The 26,410-nt window shown below is 38.2% G+C and overlaps 1 protein-coding gene across 1 annotated transcript in view; it reads right to left on the reverse strand.

The window, feature by feature from the left end:
• LOC122793639 (rho guanine nucleotide exchange factor 19-like) overlaps window positions 1-26,410 on the reverse strand; it is a 1,093,308-nt gene that overhangs the window by 525,942 nt on the left and 540,956 nt on the right. Inside the window, exon 5 of the mRNA XM_044061848.1 lies at window positions 17,433-17,509. Coding sequence (XP_043917783.1) covers window positions 17,433-17,509 — 77 coding nt within the window. The remainder of the gene's footprint in view (window positions 1-17,432; window positions 17,510-26,410) is intronic.

Here is a 26,410-nt window from a genome sequence, read left to right on the forward strand (position 1 = left end):
TTCTTTCTCTGGACGACCTTATCAGTGCTCCTGAAGCGCTGCCCGATTGCTTTCCTCTGGAAGCAGTCGGGGCTCATTTTTATCTGCACCAGGCTGCCTGGCACTCTATTACAAATGATCAGTGGGTGCACAGAATAATTTCCAGAGGTTATTACATCCCTCTAATCTCTTAGTCAAGACCTCCAAAATGCCTTCCCGATGTTCCACCCAGTCAAAGGGAAGAAGCAGCTTCAGAAATAAAAAAGCTGTGTCAAAAGCGAGTCATCCAACAAGCCCCTCCAGACCAGTGTGGATCTGGTTTCTACTCAAGATTCTTTTTGGTGCCAAAAAAAGACTGGGGACTGGAGACCCAATTTGGATCTCAGACAACTAAACAAATCAGTAGTTCAGACCAAATTCTGCATGGTCATGATACAATCCATTCTTCCATTTCTTCAGGAGGGTGTGTGAATATGCTTGATATATCTCCGGGATGCGTATTACCACATCAAAATGGACAAGCACTCCAGGTGTCTCCTTCACTTCCGGCTGGGAGCCAATCATTACCAATTCACAGCCCTGCCATTCAGTCTCTCGACGGCCCCCAGAGTGTTCATGAAATGCCTAGCAGTGGTAACAGCTCATGTGAGAGTACAGGGATTCCAGGTGTTTCCAAATCTAGAGGATTGGCTCCTCTCCGCCCCCACCAAGCGGCTACTGGTCATGGCTGTCTGCTACACTCTGGCACTGGCAGAGTTTCTAGGCATCACAATACACTGGGAGATATCCATCCTTCATCCTACTCAACAATTGTAATTTATAGGAACAGTATTCAATATTCAGACAAGCCAAGTCTCTCTTCCTCCTCACAGACTTCAGAGATTAAGATTGCAAGTACAAGTAATACTCTGTCGAAGGAAGGTGTCTGCAAGGGAAGTTCTACAGGCTCTGGGGTCTATGATGGCAGCCATCCTGATTGTTCCTCTGGCAAGATTGCATATAAGACTATTACTATGGTTCCTTTTGTCCCAGTGGATATGCAATCTCCATCCTCTAAACTCACATATCCTCATCACCACTTCCTGCAAACAAGATCTCCTCTGGTGGATGAGAATGGACAAAAATCTTTGGTGCCACCCCTTCCAGACTCTTCAACCCAATGCCATGGTGACCACAGACACTTCCCTGATAGGATGGGGGCTACTTTCAGGGAAAGACAGTCCAAGGCACGTGGTCCAGCTTGGAGTTCAACTTGCATATTAACGTCCTGGAGTTAAGAGCGGTGCTGTTAGTGTTGCAGGAACTTCATCCTCTCCTTCCATCGGGAACGACTGCAATCCAGTTGGACAATATGTCTGTTGTCTGGTACATAAACAAACAGGGAGGGACCAAATCCTACCTCCTATGTCACAAGGCCATGAGAATTTGGTATTGGGCGATAGCTTCCAACCGCTTTCTTATTGCAACGCATATCCCAGGGAGCTCCAACGTGATTGCGGACAGGCTGGGAAGATGCATCCTCCATCCACACGAGTGGTCTCTCAACCAGAACATAACAGCAGAAATCTTCACTCATTGGGGCCAGCCTTGCTGCTATCTTTTTGCTTCCCCCTCAAACAAAGCCTAAATATACCTTTGCTTCTTTTCACAGTTGTAATAGCAATGGATTTAATGTTGAAATTCCTAGAGGGAATGAATGGCACTGGTTACAAGACCCACACAACTTGCCTAGGGTTTTACGGTTTTACAGAAACAGATTTTTTTTTTCTTCAAATCTTTTTTTGAAGTATCCCCCTCTTTCTTGCAAAATTAGGGTGTGCTGGTAATATGTCTTTAAATTCTACAGGTTCTTGAGTAACTGACTCCCTTTGACAAAACTGACCCTTTTTCTGACAAAATGGGTGTCCGCTTCTGGAAATGCATGAATTAGGAGAGATGAATGGTTCTTGTAATAACTTTAGGAAAGAAATGTTTGATGTTCATAATTTTGTGTACAAGTGACATCAAGATAGTAGTTTCATTTTCACTAATCATTGTGAGTAAACACCAAAAAAAAAGTAGAATTGATATAACGAGAACGACCCAGAAAGGAATTGATGCCATCCCACAGGATACAGATGTCATCATGTCATTCCTATAATGGCTATATGTATGAACCTTGAACCCAAAAAAAAAAAACATCTGTTACCATTTATGCAAATGCAACCATTGGCATACAAAGAAGCACACCAACATGTTCCAGGGATGAACCCAAATTTTTTGTAATGTGGTCAATGAATTTACTTAAGGTTCAGTTATGCTTCCTGCTCTGAGAAAAACACAAGGCCTGAATCTCAATGGATCCAGATCTTATGGGATTTTGGGATTCCAAAAGTAAAAAGACTATCTTTGTGTGAGGGTAACAACGGCTGTAACATTTTGTTACCTGGGAACCAACAGCACGCTATGAAGTTAAGGAGGAAATCTCCACCGACTACTGCATGTGGAACTGCTAGTGGCTTGCATTCTTCACTTCCGGTGAACCCGAGTGTATTAAGGGCACCTAATAGTGAACACGCTGAAAGTATGCACCGTTCAAAGAACAACATACCTGACAAACAGCCCAATGACTTCAACTTTACCTCTTGGGCAGGTCGACAATTCATATTTAATCAAGGTACTGTGTCCTCTAACAATTATAACAATATTGAGCAGGACTTTGGTGAACTAAAAGACAAATTGTATGCTTATAAAAGCAACCAACTAGAGATTGAGTCTCTAAAGGAGTGTGTTAATGTGAAACGTGTACCGAAAGGTTTGCGTTGTTACAAGTTCCCCAATAATGTTCAACTGGGGACACTGTATCATAAGAAATTATGTGAAATATTTGATAGAGCTGGATTAGAGGTTTTAAATGTGATGATTTTAGAATATGAGGCGAAGGCCGATATTCTTTTAAACGAGTTAAATGTTTTAAACAACTCCCTGGTTACTGACAGCAATTTTTTGAGTGTGAAGTTTCACTACGACAACGTCTTTGACGAAGTTGACCAATATTGTGTTAAAATACTCAATCGTAAAATACGCAAATTAGATAGGGGTTTAGCTGAATATAGAGAAGGAATAGCTTATCCCCCTCCTAATAGGACCCGGTGGGAACATAAACAGGATAACAATAAGAACATCCAGACCAAGGGGTTTGATAATTATTCTAGGACAACTTATGAACCCCTTCGTAGGAGTGAAAGGCTAGTCGAGAAAGGTAGAAAGAACTCCTCACAGGATTTTCAGCAGCCCCTCGGCAGAACGGGGGCATGGGGACAGAAACAACCACCTCAGACATGGAACAACAAACACAGTTAAATGACAATCATATTGTATCTGAAACGTTACCCTCACACAAAGATAGTCTTTTTACTATAATGGGTAACAACTACTTTATTACTAAAAAGGATAATTTTGTCATATACAACTACACGGATTTGCAAGTAACGGATCGAATTTTTGATTTATTTACTCGGGGATTTCAGTTTGTTCCCATGCGCCCCTACAGTTTATCCAAAATTTTAGTTGAGCTTAAACTTTTTGCTAGAAATTTAAATTTAGCACATCATTTTAAAGGACAATCTTACATCAAAAACGGGCTCAGTAGAACTAGTACATTCAACCCCCCTACACATCCTTTGATTAAGCTTTTTGAAGAATTAGTTGAGAAGGATCTTAGAATTTTGCACCCACAGGGAATAAAATCACTGCCCACTAATTTAGATGAATACGAAGTCTGGTTCATTAACCATCTTAAGAAAGAGAACATCAGGGTCATGAAACCAGACAAGGGTGGTGGGGTTGTTTTGATGTACAATTCTAGTTATGATAGTTACATTTATGATATGTTACAAGACAGTGAACAATACGAGATTGTATCCAGGAACGAAGTTAATCTAGCCTATTCCAAGATCAAATACATGCTTACTGACCACCTGCTACAAGGAGCTATAAATGAGAAATTGTTTAATTATTTATATGTTGAGAAACCCAAAACACCAGTAATTTTTGGAATCCCAAAAATCCATAAAGGTCTGGATCCATTGAGATTCAGGCCTATTGTTTCAGGAGCAGGAAGCATCACTGAACCCTTAGGTAAATTCATTGACCACATTACAAAGCAATTTGGTTCATCCCTGGAACATGTTTGTAAGGATTCCTGGGATTTCCTCAAAGACATTCAACCCTCCTTTTTCCAGCCTGAACTCCTCATGATAACTATTGACATCAAAGACCTCTTTCCTAGTATACCACACACAATAGGGCTTGAGTGGTTTAACGATGTACTGACCACTGAAACCAACCTTAGTAACAAAATGACTGGTCTTTTAGTTGAGTTTATGGAAATTTTATTACAAAACAATTTCATTTATTTTAATGGTGAGTTTTTCAGGCAAAAGAAAGGTGTGGCTATGGGTGCATCGTGTGCTTCTTTGTATGCCAATGTAGTCTTGCATAAATGGTAACAGATGTTTATTTTTTCTACCACTTGGGTTCAACACTTAATACATTATAGGAGATACCTGGATGACATCTGTATCCTGTGGAACGGCACTCTTAATCAATTCCTGGATTTCTCTCGTTATATCAATTCTACTACTTCTTTTTTAGTGTTCACTCACAATATTAGTGAAAATGAACTTCACTATCTTGATGTCACTTTGTACAAAGATTATGATAATCAAACATTTCTTTCTAAGTTATACAGAAAACCTACATTCTCTAATTCATACTTGCATTTCCAGAGCGGACACCCATTTTGTCAGAAAAAAGGCATTGTCAAGGGTCAGTTTATCAGAGCCTCTAGGATGTGCAGCACCACTGTTGATTTTCTAGACGAAATGCATTTTTTGAAGTCTTTGTTTACTGACAGGGGTTATCCATCTTCCCTAGTCACCTCTTTGGCAAAGGAAGTGACGGACTATAGAGAAACTAAATATCCCCCACTTCTTGGTACTGGGGGATCCTCTAACACAGTTAATACCACCATGGTACCTGACTTTTCTCAGAGTAGTTTTATTTATACCTACTCTGGTAATTCCCCTGAGGTTGAGGAGGTGGTTAGGAGGCATTGGCTTGTTTTGACCTTCCACGAAGAATTTAAAGACATATTACCAGCACACCCTAATTTTGTAAGAAAGAGGGATATCAACTTCAAAGAGTTATTTGAAAGAAAATCTGTTTCCCTGGTTAATACCCGTAAAGCAAGACTAGGTACTTTTAAGTGTGGGTCTTGTAACCAGTGCCATGCCATTATTAACGCTTCCACCCTCTTCATTCCCTCTAGGAATTTCAACATTAAATCCCATTGCTATTACAACTGTGGAAGCAAAGGAGTAGTATATTTAGGCTTTTGTACCACCTGTTTAAGTTTCTATGTTGGTAAAACCGAGAGGTCACTTAGAAAAAGAATATACGAGCATCTCTATGACTTAAGCAAGCACAAGGAATCTAATGCATTTTATAAGCATTCCCTTTCTTGCCCCGAAATTGATCTCAAATTTATTGTGCTAGAGCAAGTGATGCCGGACGCCAGGGGAGGCGATTGGGAAACAACTCTTGAGTACAAGGAACTTATATGGCAACTTAAGTTGGATGCAGGTAGATATCCTGGATTGAATGACAACATTAACATAAGCAGTGTTCTTAAATTGAGAAAGGCTCGACTATAACAAGTTATGTATACCTTTTTCTAAACAAATTCCCATGGGGAACATGACAAATAATTTGTGTTTTTTGTTTTAATTTATTTCATTTTATTTTATTTCATTTCATTTTATTTCATCTGCTTTTTGCAAATTATTCACATGTATACACATACACAAATATTTATTAATATATAAACATATACAACATTTTAAATATTTTCTTTATATAAATATCTTTGAAACCAGTTTTATTGTTTTTTTCATTACTGTTGTATTTAAATATTTTGATTCTTGAACAATATTAATTAATATGTTCTTCAGACCCAGTAGCCGTTTTCATTTTATTATTCTTTTTATTTTCATTTATTCCTATGGATTTGCTTCAACACATTTTTAAAAAAACTGCATTTATTTTTGTGACACCAATGAGATGTTTCTGTTTTAAGTGCTTTAATGCAACATTGATTTTAATGCACCTGGTTTGTAATTCGACACGCTGATTAACCAATTAGCATTTTATCTAATGTATTTAAACTCCCTGTTGCACTTTTTATTTTAACTTGATAAAGCTCGGTAGTAACCGAGCCAAAGCACTTGTTTTTTACTGGTCTACAATAAAGTATTAATTTGTATCCTGGTTCGGCTTTCCGCCTTGGATTTATTCTTCTTGGTTCTGTTTGCTATCTTTTTGGATTCTGAATCACCAAGAGATGCTTTGACTCACGATTGGCCCACGGGTCTCCTCTATGCTTATCCTCCGATACCTTTGATACCCCTATTTCTAAAGAAAGCAATCCGGTTGAGATGCAAAGTAATCTTCATTGCCCCTTTCTGGCCTCAACAAGTGTGGTTTCCCTTCCTCCGACCTCACCAATTACAACCTCCTTGGATCCTGGCCACTCATCAGGACCTGATATCTCACCCACAAGGGCTGACTCCCCCAAGTCTGTCCACTCTCAAGCTGACAGCTTGGCTTCTCCACTTCCATTAGTCACCAGGCAGGAAACCCTCTCCTCACCTGTTCACGGTATTATTCTGGCCTCCCATAAACCATCCACCAGAAAACTCTACAGAGACAAGTGGAAAAGGTTTGCTATCTGGTCTAATAATCACATGCTTGATCCTTTTTCATCTCCTACAGCTGCTATACTCTAGTATCTTTCTGAGTTGTTTGACAATGGGACATCAGCTTCTACTATTCGAGTACATTTAGCAGCTATTTCCATTTTCCACAACGGTTCGGATGGCGGCCCTCTTATCTCCACCTGACTTTGCAAGTCCTTTCTCAAGGGAATTTTCCATAGCAGACTTCCTATCAGGCAACCTGTAGAGACATGGAATCTCTCTCAGGTTCTACATTCTCTCTCTCTCTCTCTCTACACCCCTTTAAGTGCTGCGACATGTCATCTAGAATTCCTATCATGGAAATCTTTGTTCTTGGTAGCGGTCACATCAGCCAGATGGATATCTGAGTTACAAGCCTTATGCATCCAGAGCCCGTATCTAATCTTCCATAAGGACAGAGTATCCCTTCGTACTAACCCATCCTTTCTCCCCGAAGTGGTTTCCAACTTCTCTATTAGCCAGTCCATTGAGCTCCCTGTGTTTTTTTTGTTGGACATGCACAGACAACTACATTTCTACTTGTAAATATCCAGAGAAAAAAAACGTTGGTGGCACACAGCAGGTACGTTAGCAAAAGTATGTTTAATATAAAAGAACACAGAGAAAGTAAGTGCTTTCGCAGACAACCCCCGCTTCATCAGACTAACATTAAACAGGTTTAACAAAACATTTTAAATAGACTCATAGATCACATAGCAACCAATAAAAACAAGACATAAAAGCATGTGGAGTACAAATTAAAGTGCTAGCACACCAAGGTGCAAATGTTATAAAATGAAATAGTCAACAACTATACAAATATCCTAACTATTTAAAACTCTAATAATACCTTCATGAAGCAATGTATTAAAATTATATGTATACACAAATATATTCATAAAATACATAAGTATATGTTCAAAAAATGCAAAGTATAAAAATATATATAGCAAGGCTAAGCACAGTAAATATTACTAAAAGGTATGTTTTATATATACACATTACATACAAATATTAATGTTTCAGTGATCTTGCTTTTAAAAAAGGTTTTAAGGATACTTTATTATTAAGTCCAGGTGGTACATCCGCTTGGAATTTGAGTATCCATTATTGCTCAACACCTTCTGTACGACTATTCAAATGATCTCCTCTTTTATTAACAGGGACTATTTTAAGTACAAAAAACTTAAAACCAAGTGTGTGATCTTCTTCTTTGATGTGCATTGCACGTGCACTGCTTTCCTTAGCATTCCTGATATCCCTTATATGCTCTAGTATTCTGTCTTTCAAAGGACAATTGGTCTTTCCTATGTAAAAAGCATAGCAGATTGTGCAATAACTAAAGTAAACCACATTCTTCGTTTGACAATCAGCATAAAAATTAGACTCAAAGGTGAACCCCTTGTGTGGATGTAAAAAGCGGCCTCCCACATGTATATATTGACAGTCTGTACACCTCCTACAACAGTACGTACCTAACCTGTCAGATTGATTATATTGTTGTACATTGTCAATCTTGTAGCAGAGCTGTCTTTTCAAGGACCTGTTGTTCCTAAAGGTGAATCTAGGTTCATGTCCTATAACTCCATTTAATTTGTTAACATTAGAAAGAATGTCCCAGTTATTCTTAATAATAACGCACACTATATTAATATTACTAGCATATGTGAGTGGCATTCTAAGTGCATCCATCTCAGTAGTATTTTTAGGGCCTGTATAGATGTTATCACTATTACATACTCCAACTTACATATTATAATATGGTTTACACCTACTACTTCTCTCTCTACATGCTAGTTCCAGTTGTGTGTCTATATCATGCTCTCTATACCCTCTTGACATAAACTCTTGTTTTAGCACAAATAGTGCTGATTGTAAAGCAATATCATCATTATACAAACGCATAACACAATAAATTTCCCTTTCAGGACATTTGCTCTAGTATGTTTAGGGTGCATACTGCTGTTATGAAGTACAGTATTCTTCTTGATGGGTTTCTTATACAAAGTAGTAGATACTAAATTAAATGAATCTCTACCAACCTTGACATCTAGAAACTCTATCTCCCTGTCAGAATATTTATGAGTAAATTTAAGGAATATAGTCACATTGTTGATGTATACAATAAATTCCTTAAGGGGCTCCTCTGTATCATGCCACAAAAGGAAGATATCATCCATGAAACGTTCATACCAGACAATGGATGTAGCAAATTCATTGTTGTTAATCACATGATTAATCTCCCATTGAACAAGAGACAGGTTGGCGTAACTGTTGGCCTAGGCAATACCCATAGCCACGCCAACCTTCTGTATATAATATTCATCTCTGAACATAAAAATGTTGTTTTCTAAGATAATCTCAAGCAGTGCATACACTAAACTAATCTTATTAGGTTGCATTTCCTTTGTATGTAAAAGGTCTCTAACACTTTCAATACCCCAGTCATTCGGGATTGCTGTAAAAAGTGATTCTATGTCTAATGTAACCAGCCAGCATGGATCTGCAAGTGCTTCAAGGTGTACACCTAACTCTACAAGGAAATCCTTAGTGTCCTTTAACACAGTTGTGCATCCACTCAAGATAGGACGTAAGGTATTCTCTACAAAAATTGATAAAGGCTCTGTAGCCCATCCCCTACTGGACACAATTGGGCGCATAGGGGGATTAGCAAGTTGTTTATGAATTTTTGGTAACCCATAAATGGTGGGAACCAGTGGAAATTCAACAGCAAAATACTCAAAAAGTGACTGTGTAACCACACCTGTAAAAAGAAGATCAAAGACTAAAAACTGTACTTTGTCAATAACTGCTTTAACCACAGCACATGAAATGACCTGGGAGGTCCCAACGTTATTAAGTAAGTCCATCATACCTTGTATATAATTGTCCCTGTCAAGAATCACTATCCCTCCCCCTTTATCTGCTGGACGTATCTCTATGCATGTTAGTGCTTTCAAATCAACAAGTGCTTGTTTTTCAGCAACAGAGAAGTTATTAAAACCATTGTTATGATTCATAGAAAGTCTTTCTCTAATCTGTTTCTCACATACATCTACAGATACAGCAATAGTAGGATTATTGGGGGGATATATACACTTGTTTTTTTAAAAACACATTGTTCTTGTGTATTACCTTGAAACATTGTTTTAAGAGTTAAAGTCCTACCAAACAACCTCGGTTCATTCAAGACATTAACCAGGTCAGCCTGACATTTCTACTTGAACAGGACTAAGTCCTTCCGCAAGTCGGACCAGCTTTTCATTTCCTTTTCTGGCCCAAGAATGAGATGTGCTGTATCAAAAGTTACTTTATCAAAATGGCTCAGAGATTGCATTACCTTTCATACTCCCTTGCGAATTAATCTAAACCTGTTCAAGTCAAAGCTCATTCAACTAGGGCCATCACAACTTCAGTTGCCTTTCACTCCAGGGCTTCCATGGATGACATTTGTGCAGCAGCCATTTGGGCTAAACCCCATACCTTCATTAAATATTACAAATTGGATGTGGTCTCCAGGGGAAGAGCGGCCTTCGGCTCAATGGTTCTCAGGAATGTTCTTCCATAAGGGCCACCCAGGTTCTCCAAGTAGCTTGGGATTCTGTCCCATCAGTGATGAATAGGAAGAAGATTAACAACTTCAGATAAAGAAGTTATGTGTTACCATAACGTTCCATCTGAGTTGTTGATCTTCCTCCAGTCATCACACCCTCCCACCGACTCCCTCCAAAGGTTCCTGGCAGATCTTCTGGGTCTTTGTGGTGTTTCAGGGTTTCTGCACAGAAATGGCCTCTGTTTTTCTGTTTTCTCATATATGTTGCATGCAAACTTGATCTGGGGTAACTGGGGAGAAGGACATTGTGGGTAGCAGCTTAGCTCGAGAGTTTCTGGTGTACGCGAGCTTGGTATTAGGCCGACTCAGTTCCAAGGGCTCGGAACCAAACCCATCAGTGATGACTGGAAGAAGATCAACAACTCAGAGGGAACATTATGGTAAGATTTCTTTTTTTCAATATAATTAATGGCAGTGATAAAGTACCAAACTGGAAGCATATTTGGCTGCTGTGTTGTTGTCACACTCTTAACATGGTAATGTTCACATCCTAATGCTATCCTGCCACTCCTTGTATATACAAGTTATAATATGGTGGCACCCTGATATGCTGTGCTAACTAAGTCCATGATTCTGTGCACCATATGTTGGCAGAAGGAGATGTACAACATGATCACCCCACCCCCATACTGCAACTTGTTAAGTGGCTATGACTTCAGAAGACATTAATTGGCCAAGCTCCCAGGTGGTGCCTAAGCAGTCAAACATAATTTATGTACATTATGTACAGAGACCACCAGGAGCACCTGCTTAAGGACTCCTATGACAGTCCCAAATATAATGTGTGTGCTTAGCACAGCCTTGCCAGACTGGTGACTGTTGCAATTGGCGTCAATCACTCTGGTAAATACAGCAGGCCTCACTATAGTGACCTCAACAGGATTCACCATGACCTTCATCACTAAAAGGAAGAAGAGGTCAGGTAGAATGATCCTGGATGTATTTTACCCAAGAAAAGGGCCTTTACAGGATATATACTTCATGTTCCTTTTCTTTTTGACACTGATTTTCAGTTCTTAAGCATATATAAGAGAAGTGGATCCTCTTTTGGAGATGCATGAAGTTTGTACAGGTGCAGTGATAAGCAGTCTTACTGTCATACTATAGAAGCTTTTGATATTGTAGCAGTATATTATCTTGTTATAATTATGTTGTGTTAATTGTATCACCCATAGGTGGCAGCATTGCATTCTGCTGGACAAACCTCTTTCTATGCTGACAAGGGACCAATGCAACAGTGCTTTCACTGTCCAAATTAGTTTGAAGCATATACTTTCTTAAACTTTCTGATGGCAAAGCTGTTTTAACTTTATCAATGGCTAACATTTCTATCATTGTACTTATAGTTTGTTGCCCTTCAGGATCTTACCATAGTCTGAGTATGTGCTTTAAATCACATATCTAATAATATTGTTCAGACAAAATGTCCATCTATGAAACGTTTGAGCTTGTGTCTCAGAGATAACATAAGCTCAAATTAACAGTGCTTTTTAACTTTATCATAGACCTGACATTCAGTCCCTTCCATGTCCACGAAAGCTTAGCAGGCATACTGTTTGAAGACAAGGAGATAGGTCTCAAGTCTTCTTGCTAATTAGTTTCTTAGTAGGTGGAACTATCTTTGGCATCACCATGGACACAACAATCGCCATCATTTCCTTGGCTGCAACAGCAATAGTTTGAAGCAGTTGCTCCACTGTCATTATCCTGGTACAGGACTAAAGTCAGGCATACTCCACAAAGCTGCTAGTGCACCTCACAGGACTGCCGTTCTCTTCAACTGGGTGCAAAACTTTACTCAGCCATTTGCTTTTCAGGCAAAAAGAGGTACACTTCAGGATCCTTCTTGGCACAGGAAAAATGTGTTAGAGTCACAAACTTAACATGTTGTACAGCTTCTTCACTTGGATTCTTACTTAAAAATCTCGAGGTTATTTCACATTCTTCCAGGTCATTTCTCTTTGTTATAGACTACACCAGAGAAGTAAGTGGGCAACTTCAATGATTACAAGGCCCGTATTCCTCCTTTGTACAGAAAATGTTAAACAGGATGATTGCCTTTTAACAGCACTCTCCATGGGAACATTTCTTAATACAAAATGCATCTGTCTGCCTTAAATGAAAACACATTTGCAAAACACTTTATGTACAACAATATTCACAACCATATTATTCATAAAATCTCCACTATTTATTTTATTTTTATGTCTGCTAATTTTATATCTGCCAGTATTATTTACCTTGTAATGAAACATCATAGGCCACGATCCTCCATACTATGTTCCTGTATGTAGGTGTATATATATATATATATATATATATATATATATACAGTTATATATATGTATATATACGTATGTGTGTGTATATATATATATATATATATATATATATATATATATATATATATATATATATATATATATATATATATATATATGTATATATATATATATATATATATATATATATATATATATATATATATATATATATATATATATATATATATATATATATATATATATATATATATATATATATATATATGTACACACACACACACATATATCTATATATATATCTATATATATATATATATATATATATCTACATGTATATATATATATATATATATATATATATATATATATATATAGAGAGAGAGAGAGATGGGTCACTATCATAAGATCGAAGTTCCAAAACTTCGAACATTAAAGGTTAAACTTTAATGATCAAAGTCTTGGATCTTCGAAAATAAAATAAAAAAAGTTAAAAGACAAAAAAAAAAAACAAATGCTCTAAGCAGGTGGGCAAGCCCCCCTGCACCCCCCACATGGAGGGCTGCACCCCCTTACTGAAAGATACCAACTCCGAGAACGCACTACAGTGCAGAAAAAGAAATCTTCCCTTTCCTCACTATACGGTGATCTCAGTTATAAGAGTCGAGGTTTTAAAACTTCGATCATTAAGGTTAGACCTTTAATGATTCCAAGTTTTAAAACTTTGATCTTTTGCTAGGGACCCATATACATACAGATATATATATATATATATATATATATATATATATATCTATGTATACACACACACACACACACACACACACACACACACACACACACACACACACACACACACACACACACACACACACACACACACAATATATGTGTATGTGTGGGTGTGTGTGGGTGGGTGCACTGCCAGTGGTCAGTTTAAGTTTCAGTCAACTTCTGTTTTGTCAAACAGATTATTGACAGTTGTGCAAGATCAACAGTTCCCTGGGATGGGGACTATGCCCTTTCCCTGGGGATTGTGCAATGTCAGATTTGGAATATGCAATTCGCAGGGATTGTGTGGGGGAGTGCAGGACAGCTTGCCCCTGCAAAAAACATATAGTTGAGTTTGCATGGTCTAAAGGCTAATTCTTAGAGCATGTACAGAAGTGTGTTGATGTTCTGTTGTCAACATTAAGGTGTTAACATAAGTACAAAGGTTGCCTTATAAGTGGCTCAAATACCTCTCAGCTATGTCTGATTTTTCTTCATATTTTTGTCCCACTCTTCAAAACATTTTTGATTTTCTGCCAAATAACTGATGGCACCATAAGTCAGTAATGCCAGACTTTGTTCTGTTAACTTTTTTAAGTGAATTAGAGTAAAAGCCAAGAACACAGCATCCATGGGACCTGACAACATCCCAGGCTGCCTTCTACATGAACTACAGAATGAACTGGCACTCCACCTAAGTACCATGTTCAATCATAGCCTCACCTCAGGCTTTGTGCCCATTGAATGGCGCACCATGACAATTATTCCACTCTACAAAGGGGGGGCCACAACAGACCCCGGGAACTACTGCCCCATTAGCCTGACGAGCCTTGTCTGCAAGGCCATGGAAGGTATCATCATGGAACTCATAAACAAAGACATTGGAGATCTCCAAACCCTGGACCCCACACAGTTTGGGTTTGTAAAAGGCAGATCATGTCTCCTAAACCTGATAGACTTCTTTGAAGTAGTCACCAAAGCCATAGATGAGGGTAAGGTGGTTCACACAGCCTATCTAGATCTCACCAAGGCATTCAACACCATCACCCACTCTGGAATTATAGATAAACTCACTAAACTAGGTATAAATCCCTATGTCACAAGATGGGTTGCCAACTGGCTTACTGAAAGAACCCACACTGTGAAAGTAGCAGACTCCAAATCAGACTTCAGACAAGTGGCAAGTGGAGTACCACAGAGTTCAGTCCTGGGTCCTCTCCTGTTTGGTATCTACTTCTCTGAAGTACAGGCTAACACAGAAGGTCTTTGGCTAACTAAATTCACAGATGACTTCAAATTAGGAGCCATAATTGAATCTCCTAACGATGTGGACATCTTACAAAAGGGCCTCACTGAGACAGATGCCTGGTGTCAAAGACATGGTCTCAAGCTCAATGCCAAAAAGTGCACTGTCATCCCCTTTGGTAAAAATTTTGTACCCATGAACCACCACATAGGCGGTAGTCTACTTAACACCGAAAGTGTAATAAGAGACCTTGGGACACAGGTGGACAGTAGTCTCTCCTTTGATAATCACATCGCCAAAGTGGTCAGGAAATCCTTCTACGTGGCACACCTCATCACAAAAGGTTTCTCATCCAGAAAAAAACAGGTCATTGTTCCCCTCTACTCATCACTCATTAGACCCATTATAGAGTACAACGCCCCTTTTGGTATGTACCTCACAAGACATCTACAACAACTGGAAACACAAAGAGGATTACTGGCCTCAAACAGATGCCTTACACAGACCGTCTCAAAAAACTCCAGCTTTACTCCGTCGCATATTGCCTATTCAGAGGTGATCTCTGCCTAACATACAAAGCTATGTCAAACCCAGAGCTGTTGGACATGCTCCACTTAAAGAAATCCCAATCCCTCCGAGCTACATGCTCTAGGGACCTAAACCTTGTCACCACAATAAACAGAACATGCTGGAGGGATAGATTCCTGTCCCAGAGACTTCCCATACTCTGGAACAGACTACCTATCTATGTCAAACAGAGCTCCTCATTAGCACTTTTCAAGAAAAATCTTGATGATTGGATGGGTAATAGGAAATTCACCCCGGGGATCACTTCTGTGGTTCTGCTTGATAGGGGCACAGGAAAATAATTTTCTTGGTTTGCGAAAGCCAGGGTACATTTTTGGCTAGGCTTGTATAGGCCCTAGGGCCAATAGCCTAGTACCTAGAACCACAAAAGGCAAACAAACCAAGAAAGAACAAAACCGAGTGAAGCAGCAACCGAGAAGTTTAATGGGTGAACAAAATAAAATCTTTTTAAAAGCGCTTTTTCGTCAGCGTTAGTACCTGACTTCTTCAGAAATAACATACAGTGGATTAAGACAAACCATTTGTGCTAGTACCTACCTATGAACCTATTACAAAAAATGTCCCTAATTTTGGACATTTGTCCCACCATTATTTTTGGCTTTTTCCTTTAAATTATAACCGATGCCAACAATGTGGTCAATAACATTACTCTGTAATAACTCAACCACTTTCCCCTGACAACAAGATATAATCTATGTAGGCACAAATAGCATTCACCTGCCTTTTATTATTGAAGAAACAAAATGTGCAGCAAAATAAAAGGAAAAAAATATGCAGTCCGTCCATTAATAAATGAGTACAGCAGGAAATGACAGAATAGTATGTACTATATATATATATATATATATATATATATATATATATATGTGTGTGTGTGTGTGTGTGTGTGTGTGTGTGTGTGTGTGCACGCATGCACATGCATGTGTGTTCATATACACTTTCTTACTTTCCCATCATTAAGTAATAAAACTCAACACTGGTATTGAAAAGTAGGCATTGTCTATGCTGCCTCACAGCAAGAGGTTCTTTGGTTTGATTCCCGGCTGGAACACCTTCTGTGTGAAGTTTGCATGCCCTCCCTGTGGTTGAAAGAGCTTCAAAGACATGCAGGTAGGTGCGTGTGCCTTCTGTGAAGGTTTAGCGCTGGGCTGGCAACTCGACACCGTAAAAACTCCACTGCCAATCAATAGCAGACTGGTGATCCGCTGTGGTGGCCCCTAACCAGGATAAGCCAAAAAGGCAATAGCTGGCATTGAAACTTATAGTGTCTGTGTTAAGGCGTAGGTCTCACGTTATCAGTAGGGATGTAATTCCCTTGCATCCTTCATGTACAGCTATACCCCCCACATTTACAATACTTTACTTTTAAGACTCAGTTCCCAGAGTGAAAGAAATATTCTTCCTGAAAACAAATTATTTCTGTTCCTCTTAGGCTGTGTAACTTTGGAGTAGGAACAATTAAGTAAGGGAGAGTAGAGGTTTAGAGAGTGCAGGGACAACCCACTACCAGCATACTAGAAATTTAGGTCTATGCAGAATCATCTGAGATACTAGTCTGTTAATATATGCTTCAAACTGTTTTATTTTATGTATTTGCTCCTTTTAAGTTATTGAGCTCAGTCAGCTGTTCTGTAAAGTGAGCATCAGTGACATTCCATGAGCCCTTGTATTGTAGTGTAGTATGCTATGCTATTCTATACTATACTATACTATGCTATAGCATACTATACTATACTATACTGCACCATATATGTACTATACTACCCTTTTGTATTGTGTAGGACTACATTTTAGATTTCAAAAGCTCACCTGTATTTCTAGTAAGATAAATGCCACCTTATATAGATGTGCCCTTCCTATACATTGGAGAGAGCAGCTAACAAGCAGCACTGTATTAGTAGTGAGATACTGTTTCTAGGCATCTTTCTATATGGAGTGAGAGCAGACGTGTATCAGAGCCTTAACTACTACAATAAGCTTTAAGGGTAGTTTGAAGTCAAGCTTACAACTTCCAAATAACAAACAGTTCTGTTCTTCAGTTTCTAATCTATGCTGGATTTATGCTCTAGGGTTTCAGCTTCTACTCAAAATGTCTTCAAGCTATTGCGGTTATTTATCATTTCATCTGAGGTGTAAGAATTTGGAGCAGTTTGCTTTTTTGGCTATATACTACTTACAGTTTGGTAGAAATCGTGACTGTCTTCTTTCATACTTTATACATGAACTGCATGAGTTGTCATCCAGTGATTCATGCCTGCAAATGAAGTAATACAAAGGTCAAAGAGTACTTAGGTGTGTGTAACGTGTAGTAACAGATATGCAACCCTACTGATTTTACACCTGAACCTAAACATTTGGTTTCCTATTCTGTGGATAACAAGTTAGTTTATAAGCAATAGGAATAGATCATTTTGCAGTGACCATACAAATTAGATTGTTCAAACAAATTCCTTGATGTTTAAAAAAAAATATTTACAACTACATCAAATGTTGATCAGCTGCCCACTAACCCTTTCAGCTGTACTAGCAATATAAAAAGAACCAAGAAAAGTGCAGTGTTTAGCGTCAAAGATTTATAGCCATATTTTTAAACACAGTACCAGGTTTCATAATGCCAAAAAAGGAGAGTTCTTTTCTCAAGATTACACTTCATTCAGTTGCTAGTGAAAAAAAATACACCTTTCAGCTACTGAAGATGTGTAGCTAGTTTATGAATAGCTGCCTTTCACTTTAACTTAACAAAAAACATTAACTTGGAATTATGTGACAGTGAAACACATACTTACTAAGTCACAGTTTACCATAAAACATACAGTGTATGCCACAAGTCTACCACTGTATCTGTAAATCAATGCATTTTAACACCATCCTAAAAAATGTGTCTACAAGTAGCACAATGGCTTAGTAGTTGAGACCAGATATGATTGTAACCTCCATTCACTGTCTTTGTGGAGTTTCCATGGTTTCCATGTGTCTATGTAGGTTTTCCCTGAGTACCCTGGTTTCCTTCCCACATACCTGTCAACCTCTTAGCTCAAGAAATCTGGGCAAAGCCTAAAAAATGGTGGGGGGTAGACAAAGGGCAAAAAATAGGAACATTTAACATATTACTTTTATAAACTTAGAAAGTTGTTAGAATAACAAGACTTGTGTTAACATGCATTTTCTGAAGGATGTGCCCCTACCTCTTCTACCTCTTCCTTTCCTCTCTCTCCAACCACTCTTAATTCTTACAGTCTCAAAACAACCTACCTGTCTAGTTCGTCTCGATACTCTACTTCCTCTACATCTCCTACTAGCCATTCTTACTTCCCTTTCTTGTTTCCAAACTCCTATACAACTAGATCCTACACACTTTAAATAAGCATCTGCCTAACTGTTAATTCATTTTGCTCCAGGCAGCTTAAATAATATTGTAACTAGTCACATTTTCTTCTGCTAATTGTTTAAAACCTTGTTTGTAACAACTCACATACTTGTCTGCCAATTGTTAATATTCTGTATAATTGAATTGCCTGAGCAGCTTTCTTTTCTCTCCAGGTCTCTGCTTGGAAGATCCTATAGCTATAAAAATCCAAACAATGTTCTGTGCCTCACCAAAGTCCAGTCAAGTAAAAAAGAGAGAAATAAGCATCCAAAAGCCAAAAAGACTGGACACTGCTCGAGTACCAACACCTTCTATTTATTAAAATAACAGACATACAGATGATGAGCGCTTTCGGGCCTCTGCCCTTCATCAGATCAGTGTCCAGTCTTTTTGGCTTTTGGAAGATCCTATAGCTGATTGTTACTACTATGTTACTAAAATTTAATAAATTGTTTTCTTGTCCTGAGGAGCTTTTCTCCCCGGATCACTGCTGAAAATGAGCCAAAAGCTCAGCCAGACTTACCCAGTTAACAAATGTAAAATAAATAAATAAATATAAAATATGAAGTATGAAACTCAAAATGTATATCATCATTATTTAATGACTTCGATATTAAGTGATTATCGAGAAAATAACAATTTTTTTGAGAAACAGACCAAAAATATGAGGCACAAATCTGGCCATTTTTCAAAAATATAGATAGTTGAGAGGTATGCTTCCCAAATACATGCTGGTTGATTGGATACTCTAAAACGTTCATATATATTGCTCATACCTCTCAACTGTACAGATTTAAGTAGAGTGTCCAGATTTTTGCCACATATTTTTGGTCCATTTTTTCATAAAATTGAGGTTTTCTAGCAAATCACTGAAGTTTTAAGTCAAAAAATAATGACAGATGCTTAAGTTTCAAACTTCATACCCTTCAGTAAATTCATGCAAATGCAAACCTGTTATTCTATCTACTTTCTAAGTTTGTAAGAGCAATATTTAAAAATTGTCCCTATTTTGGGCCTTTGTCCCCCATTATTTATGGCTTTGTTCAGAGATTTCTTGCTCTAAGAGGCTGAGAGGTATAATTGCATTTACTTTTATCCCTGTGACTTGAATCATGATTGAAAAGTGTCTATGATACATTAGGTCCCTTACCAGATTAATAAATTAAAAATAATATCAATCAACTACTGGTGCTCTTTTCTGCTTTCACCACTCTTCCTGTTAAATTAAAGTATTCCACCATTCTGCTAATACTCTTTATTTGTTGATATTATGTAATCCCCCCCATTTCTTCTCTTCCCAAAAGCTAAAATGCTATCTGTGGTCTAGCTGTATAGTGATTCATTTTCAGTATTCTATTAGAATATAGTTGCCTTCTTTCAAGCACCAGAAATCTTTTGAATTCTTTCATATGGAGTCTGCAGAACTGATCATATTTCTGAAAATAAGTCTCATCACACATTTCCAACAGGAAAAGTATTCGCACATTCTTAAAATCAAAACCTTCTGCAACACAATCCAGCTGTACATACAAAATTAGGAGTATTGCTTTAAGCATTATAGAAAGATGGCATTTTCTACCTACTGCACTCCCTACACTTCCTACTGAATCAAATGGAAGTCCCCAATAGGCAACAACTTACTTTCTTTTTAATACTTTTTGTAATAAAACAGCTTTATGCATTTCTGAAATCTGATTTTGATTCTTCTAGGATGTTGAAGTCACCTGCAAACTTTAAATGAATTAATGGTCATATCTGTGTTCCATCTGCTGTTCTGTCTTTACAGTGTGTCCTTTTGTAAAAGGGCTAACACTAAATGCAAGTAGTGCAGTATCACGTCCTTCAGACAACAACAAATTGCTACCTCCTACTGCATGAATGATACTCCACTGTCCAGTGAGTCTGTCATCAGGGACATGTGCTCTTGGACAGATGGCTCCCTCTCTTTTGATCACCGTGTACTTACCGTAGTCAGGAAGTCCTTTCGGATATCACAATTAATAAGCAAGGACATATCATCCAAAAGCAAAGAAGCTATTGTTTCTCTGTACTCTGCCCTGATTCTACCCATTACAGAATATAAAACACCCTTTGGCATATATCTCATTAGACATATCAAAATAATTAAAAGAATGCAGATGTTCCTAACAAAAAAAAATCTCAGTCCACAATAGGAAAGGCTGATATCACTCGCCCTGGACTCGGGGTCATTTAGACTTTTGAAGGGAGGTCTTTGCCTTGCTTTCCATGCACTTAGGGATCTCATTATCTGCAACATCCTTTATCTTGATGTGTCAGATGGTATAGCTAACTCAACAGCAAGTGATCTGAATCTACATCAGGTAATAAATAAAACTAAATGGAAAGACATGCAATACCCAGTGACTCCCCTCGCTCTGGAATAGATTACACTTGCTGTGGAATAGACTCACATTGCACTGGAATGTACTCCTCTTGCATGTGAAGCAGTGTGATTCCCTGCCTACTTTCAAACATAACATAGACAATTGGATGAGTACACTAAAATACACTCCAGGACTTACAGGTCTTACCATCCTTGAAAAGACTGGTAGAGCCTGAGGGTGGCTATTGGAAAGCACACAAGGTCTGTGGTGTAATAACCATATATTTGCTATGATTCATCTCTCTTTTTTTTTTTTTTTTTTTTTTAAATATGTCAGCTATATGAAGTCTGCTGATACTCTCTGAAATACATAAATGCTAATATCCTAGCACTGTTCTGTTTTCTTTCAGTACTATACACACTAAGTTCCTGTAGTCTGTTTTTACATGGCTTCGGGCAGCCACCATTTTGCTGCTGTTCCCTAAACTTCCTTTATCCTATTACTGTACTTAGAATGATATTTTCTTCAGAACTTTACACTATACTAAAGCTGAATCTTTTCCAGATTTCAGTGCAGGGGTATATTAGTTTCATGATTTCTACTGGTAATATCTCTTTCTGTGGTCTACTACAAGTTCCTCAGTCCCAGGTGCTCAAAGACCACCGTCTTGGAGCCAGACACTTGAGCTTGTTTTAGCTCACATAGGCTGCAGCTTGCACTTGAACGTGAATATAAGCTTAGGCAAGGTGCAGCAGGCATGTGGATAAAATGAAGCTGCCACACCTTGTCCAAACACATATTCCTGCATGGTAAGTGTGTCAGCAATGGAGAGGGAGCTGGAGAGGGTTCAAGTGTAGCTTAGTGTTTTAGGCAGCAGCTGAAGAGGGTTAGGCTTAGGGAGTGGGGTTGGTTATGGTTAGAGAGAGGGATCGAATTTTAGGATTAGATTGATTAGGAACTTCAGGTTTAAGGAGTGGCAGGAGAGCTTTAGGTTTAGACAGTGATCAGAGACTTTAAGTTTAGGGAGGGAAATGGAGTTTTAAGTTTAGGACGTGATTAAGGACTTTAGGTTTAGGGAAGAGGAAAAGTGGAGTTTCAGAGTTAGGCAGTTAGGATTTAGGTTGGAGTTAGGAAGCAGGTGGGAGTTTTAGTTTTTAGATTTAGAGTTAGGGCCCTGGTGAGGCTATGCAATTTATTTGGATTACATACCAGGAGAGCTAAGAGGGCATAAAGGCACTTGCTGTTTAGAATAAGCAACAGCAAGTAAGGGTGCCATGAGGTACTAGCACACAAGCACTTGCAGTAGACCCTCCTTTTATGCATTTTGGTATTTTCCTGGTCGTCCATGCTGCTCTGTCATTTAGCTTCATTAACAATACATGCTGTAATATGTCACGGTGGTGCAGCGGTAGCGTTGTCGCCTCATAGCAAGAGGTTCTCCCATTCAATTCTCGGCTGCAGCACCTTCTGTGTGGAGTCTGCACGTCTGCTTTTATTTGCAGTAATATGAAGACACCCTATTATAGACAACCCATCCAGTTCTGCTAAGACATTTCTCAATCCTTCTACATCTTCTTAGGGACCAACACAAATGTACAATTTTTCAACATGAGCAGAAAAAGCAAACAGTTTTATAGGCATTCTATAATTTTAATTATGAAAAACATGGAGAAGTGGATTGCCTGACTACTGACCTCTGTCTTATCTAACTAGTCACCATCCTATCATTTGAATGGACATCATTTTTTCTGGACCTCTGTGTAGCCAATGCTTTAGCAATGTTACCACTCATGGTACAAAGCTAGGTCTTCCTGGTTTATCTATAGTCACCCATATCCTCAGCTTCATGGTGAACAAATATGTACCAGCAAGGATGTCCATAAGATTTTAATTGATATGACCTTTCGTTTGTAAAGAAATGCTGTCTTATATCTTGTGTCCCATATGCTTCCAGATATTGTTCAATTCTTTCCATAAGCAGCAATTCTGAGATTTTTCCACAATGAAGAGGTCAAACTGACAAGTTAACAAGTCTCGTTTCTTTTCTTATTTTATGACTATTAATCACTTCTGTTTTCTTTCTGCATTATTTTGCAAGTGTATTATACAAGCAAAAAATAATTCATTCCTGCTCAGCAGTACTTTTCTGTTGAACCTCTTTTTTATTATTAGTAATTACAAGATAGTTGATAGTACACATCAAGTACATCTTCCTCTCTCCTTACTCTTCCCACAACCTATACTGCTTCTCAGATAAATTATTAAAATGGCCCACTGCTCCTCTCAGTTCTTTAAGGATGACTGAACTTTGCTCTATATGACTGTACTTTGCCATGTGCACCTTTGAATTCTGGAGCTCTTTCAGAGTTTCTGTCTCTTGTGAAGGCCCTGGGATTAACTCTCCTATCACAAATGCTTACACTGGTCAGAAGCCAAGTAGTAACGCTCACCTACTAGCCTTCCTTCTTCAGTAGCCTGTCTGCCAACTTCACATGCTTTCTTAAGTTTCCTTTTTGTTTTCCTCTTTTCCCTTATGCATCTATAAAAGCATTTTAGCCTGGTTCTTGACAGACTTTCCTTAGTTTGGGTTTTTGATTTTTTTGGATTGATACTGTCTGCTGTTAGAGCTGGTACCATTCTCTAACATTTTCTTACATATCCTTGTATTTCATAGGTTCATAGGTTAGTACTAGGCTAACTGCCCTTGTGGGCCATTTTAAGCCTAGCCAGTTACCCCATGTGAGAATCAAACCCTGAACCTTGTGTCTGCAAGGTAAACATTTTAACCATTATGCCAACCTCCCACAGATTTGATGCCACATTGTTTGGAAGGCAGACTTTTTTTTCTTTACTTTTGCTTTTTATAGCTGAATCTCATGGATGTTCTTTGATAACCTTCTGTAATGATAAATAGAATGTGCCCGTATACTTCAACATATTGCTTTCACTAAATCATGCCTGAAATGTTGCTCTTTTTTGTCAAATGTTGCCCTCCTGAAGCCCAAAAAACATTATTTTCATTCCCTTGACTCTAATTAAGTTAATAATGAACCACATTGTTTGGGATTGCCTAAAAGTCCTTCGCTCATTTTTTTTGTCTTAAGTTTAAAGTCAGTTGCTCAGTGCCCCTGGCCATGCATCACATCAGGTCAGACAAAACAGCTCAGCTTGTCAACTCATGTCTTTTCTTTCATCTAGACACGTACAAGTAAGGTATTGCTATTCAGATATGTCTGCTTAGTAGGTGGCCTGGTTTCACAACCTCCCATAGGAAAAAGCATGACAGGTTTTACTCTGCATGTCAGTGATCACTGTTTCTCTGAGGCACATTGACCTTTGCATGGGGTACAGAGGCACCCCCTAAAGAAAATCCTGTTTTAAGAATGTTGTATTTCCTTGGGTTCTTCAAGAGCTCAAATACCTATGATACAAGGTACACACACATACACACACACACACACACACACACACACACACACACACATATATATATATGCGATTACTTGCTTCCAAATTGTTGCTCCCTTTTATTAATGAGATCTTTTTTCTCACCATCTGACAACTCCCAGTCTAGGAGTGTTGTTAGTCAAGTAGATGATGGTAGAAGTTGGGACTTGCTCCTTCAAGGGCAGTTTGAATAATACTGCTGTTTGGTGTGGTGCATCTAAAGTGCTTAAACCAACATCTGGTATATTGAGGTCATTTATCAGCTCCTCAGCCCTTTCTGTCATCTTAACTATATCTCATATCAATCCCTCTTGCTTTCCTCTCCACGTACATGTGTTGTTCATATACTCCCTGTATGGTATACCTTGTACTGTATAATTTTCTCATGTTTTCCTTTTATTGTAAAGGGGTTACTAATATAATCTCTGTATGGTGTACCTTGTATAATTTTCTCATGTTTTCCTTCTATTGTAAAGGGGTTACTCATATAATCTCTGTATGGTGTATCTTGTATAATTTTCTCATATTTTCCTCCCCACGTAGACATGTTGGTCATATAAACCCTGTATGTTACACTTTATATAATTTTCCCAGATGTTACTCCTCACATAGCGGTACTGTTCATATAATCCCTGTATGGTATACCTTATACAATTTTCTCATGTTTTCCTTCCCACGGAGAGGGGTTGTTCATATAATCCCTGTATGTTATGCCTTGTATAACTTTATCATGTTTTACTCCCCACATAGAGGTGTTGTTCCTATAAACCCTGTATGGAATGTGATGTCATATAAATTACTTCCCTTCTCTGCATACATGTGTTAACTTCTTTTGGTTACTTAGTTTACTTTGAAGGCTATATCTCTTTTTCTATTGTCTGTTCTACCCCCTATACACAATATAACCTGGCATTCTAGCTTTCCATTCATCTGTCTGCATGCATCAAGTTTCCATTAATGCTACAATACCAAAATCAAAGCCACTAATTCCAGTATACATTTGTCAAGAATGTTGACATTGCAGTGTATTGCATTTATTTTTCTTCTATCTAGTCTATTTTGCCGATCTATGTACATACTGTGAAGATTGGGTGAAGATAGATGAAGGCTGCCTGCCAAACCAGATAGAATTTTGGAGATAATTCTGTCATCTGTAAATATTAATGTAAACTACAGGCTTGTCTTAAATGGTAAAAATAGTGTTTCATGTGGAACTGAAAAAATGTAACAACAGTGCACTCTTCTAACCAAGTAAAGCATGTTGTGACCCTTTCATCTAAAGTCATCTCCAGCCTGTCTAGGTGAAGGAATTCTTGTTATTGTTTTAAGGCCTGTGTCGATGGCCAGAATTTGCATGCATAAATGTCCTTTATTGCTCTGGTTTCTGCCCAGAGGAAAAGAATGTAAATGTAGTTTCTGTTAGCCTTGGAACCCAGGGAAGTGTGAAGAATGATGTAATGTGAACCAGGAATGTGATTTCAAAAGCAGAGAGAATCAGAGAGCATGAAGCATTTCTGTCTTGACCATTCAACTCAGCACTGTCTTCCTCTATATGTAAGTTTATCTTAGACTTGTGTTTTCTCTTAGAAATAGCTAGAAGCTAGAAAGATTAGACTATGTGTTTTTCTGTTTCTCTGATGTCAGAACTGTACTACTGAATTATTTTAAGTATTTCTCTGTGATCTGTGAACTCTTGACTAGCACTGTGCAGTAAAAAGTATTGTCTTGTGGTTTGACTATTTGTTATTAAATATTTTTAAACCCTTTCAGCTGTGGCTGTTTTTTGTAGAGATAATTTAAGATCTTTAGAGTATTTGTATGCCTTTTGTAAAATTGTACAAAGCCACTCCTATAGCTTTAGCCCTGGGCTATACTACCAATTGGATAATAATATTGTACAGTAATAACTGGACACCCTTTTAAGGGTCTTTGAGTAGCTGATAAATATTAGCTGGGTGGTGGCAGTGATTTCTACCATATAGTTTGGGTAAAAGGG

This window comes from Protopterus annectens, chromosome 2.part0, assembly GCF_019279795.1.
Source record: "Protopterus annectens isolate FY-2018-M chromosome 2.part0, PAN1.0, whole genome shotgun sequence".
Taxonomy (NCBI): domain Eukaryota; kingdom Metazoa; phylum Chordata; order Ceratodontiformes; family Protopteridae; genus Protopterus; species Protopterus annectens.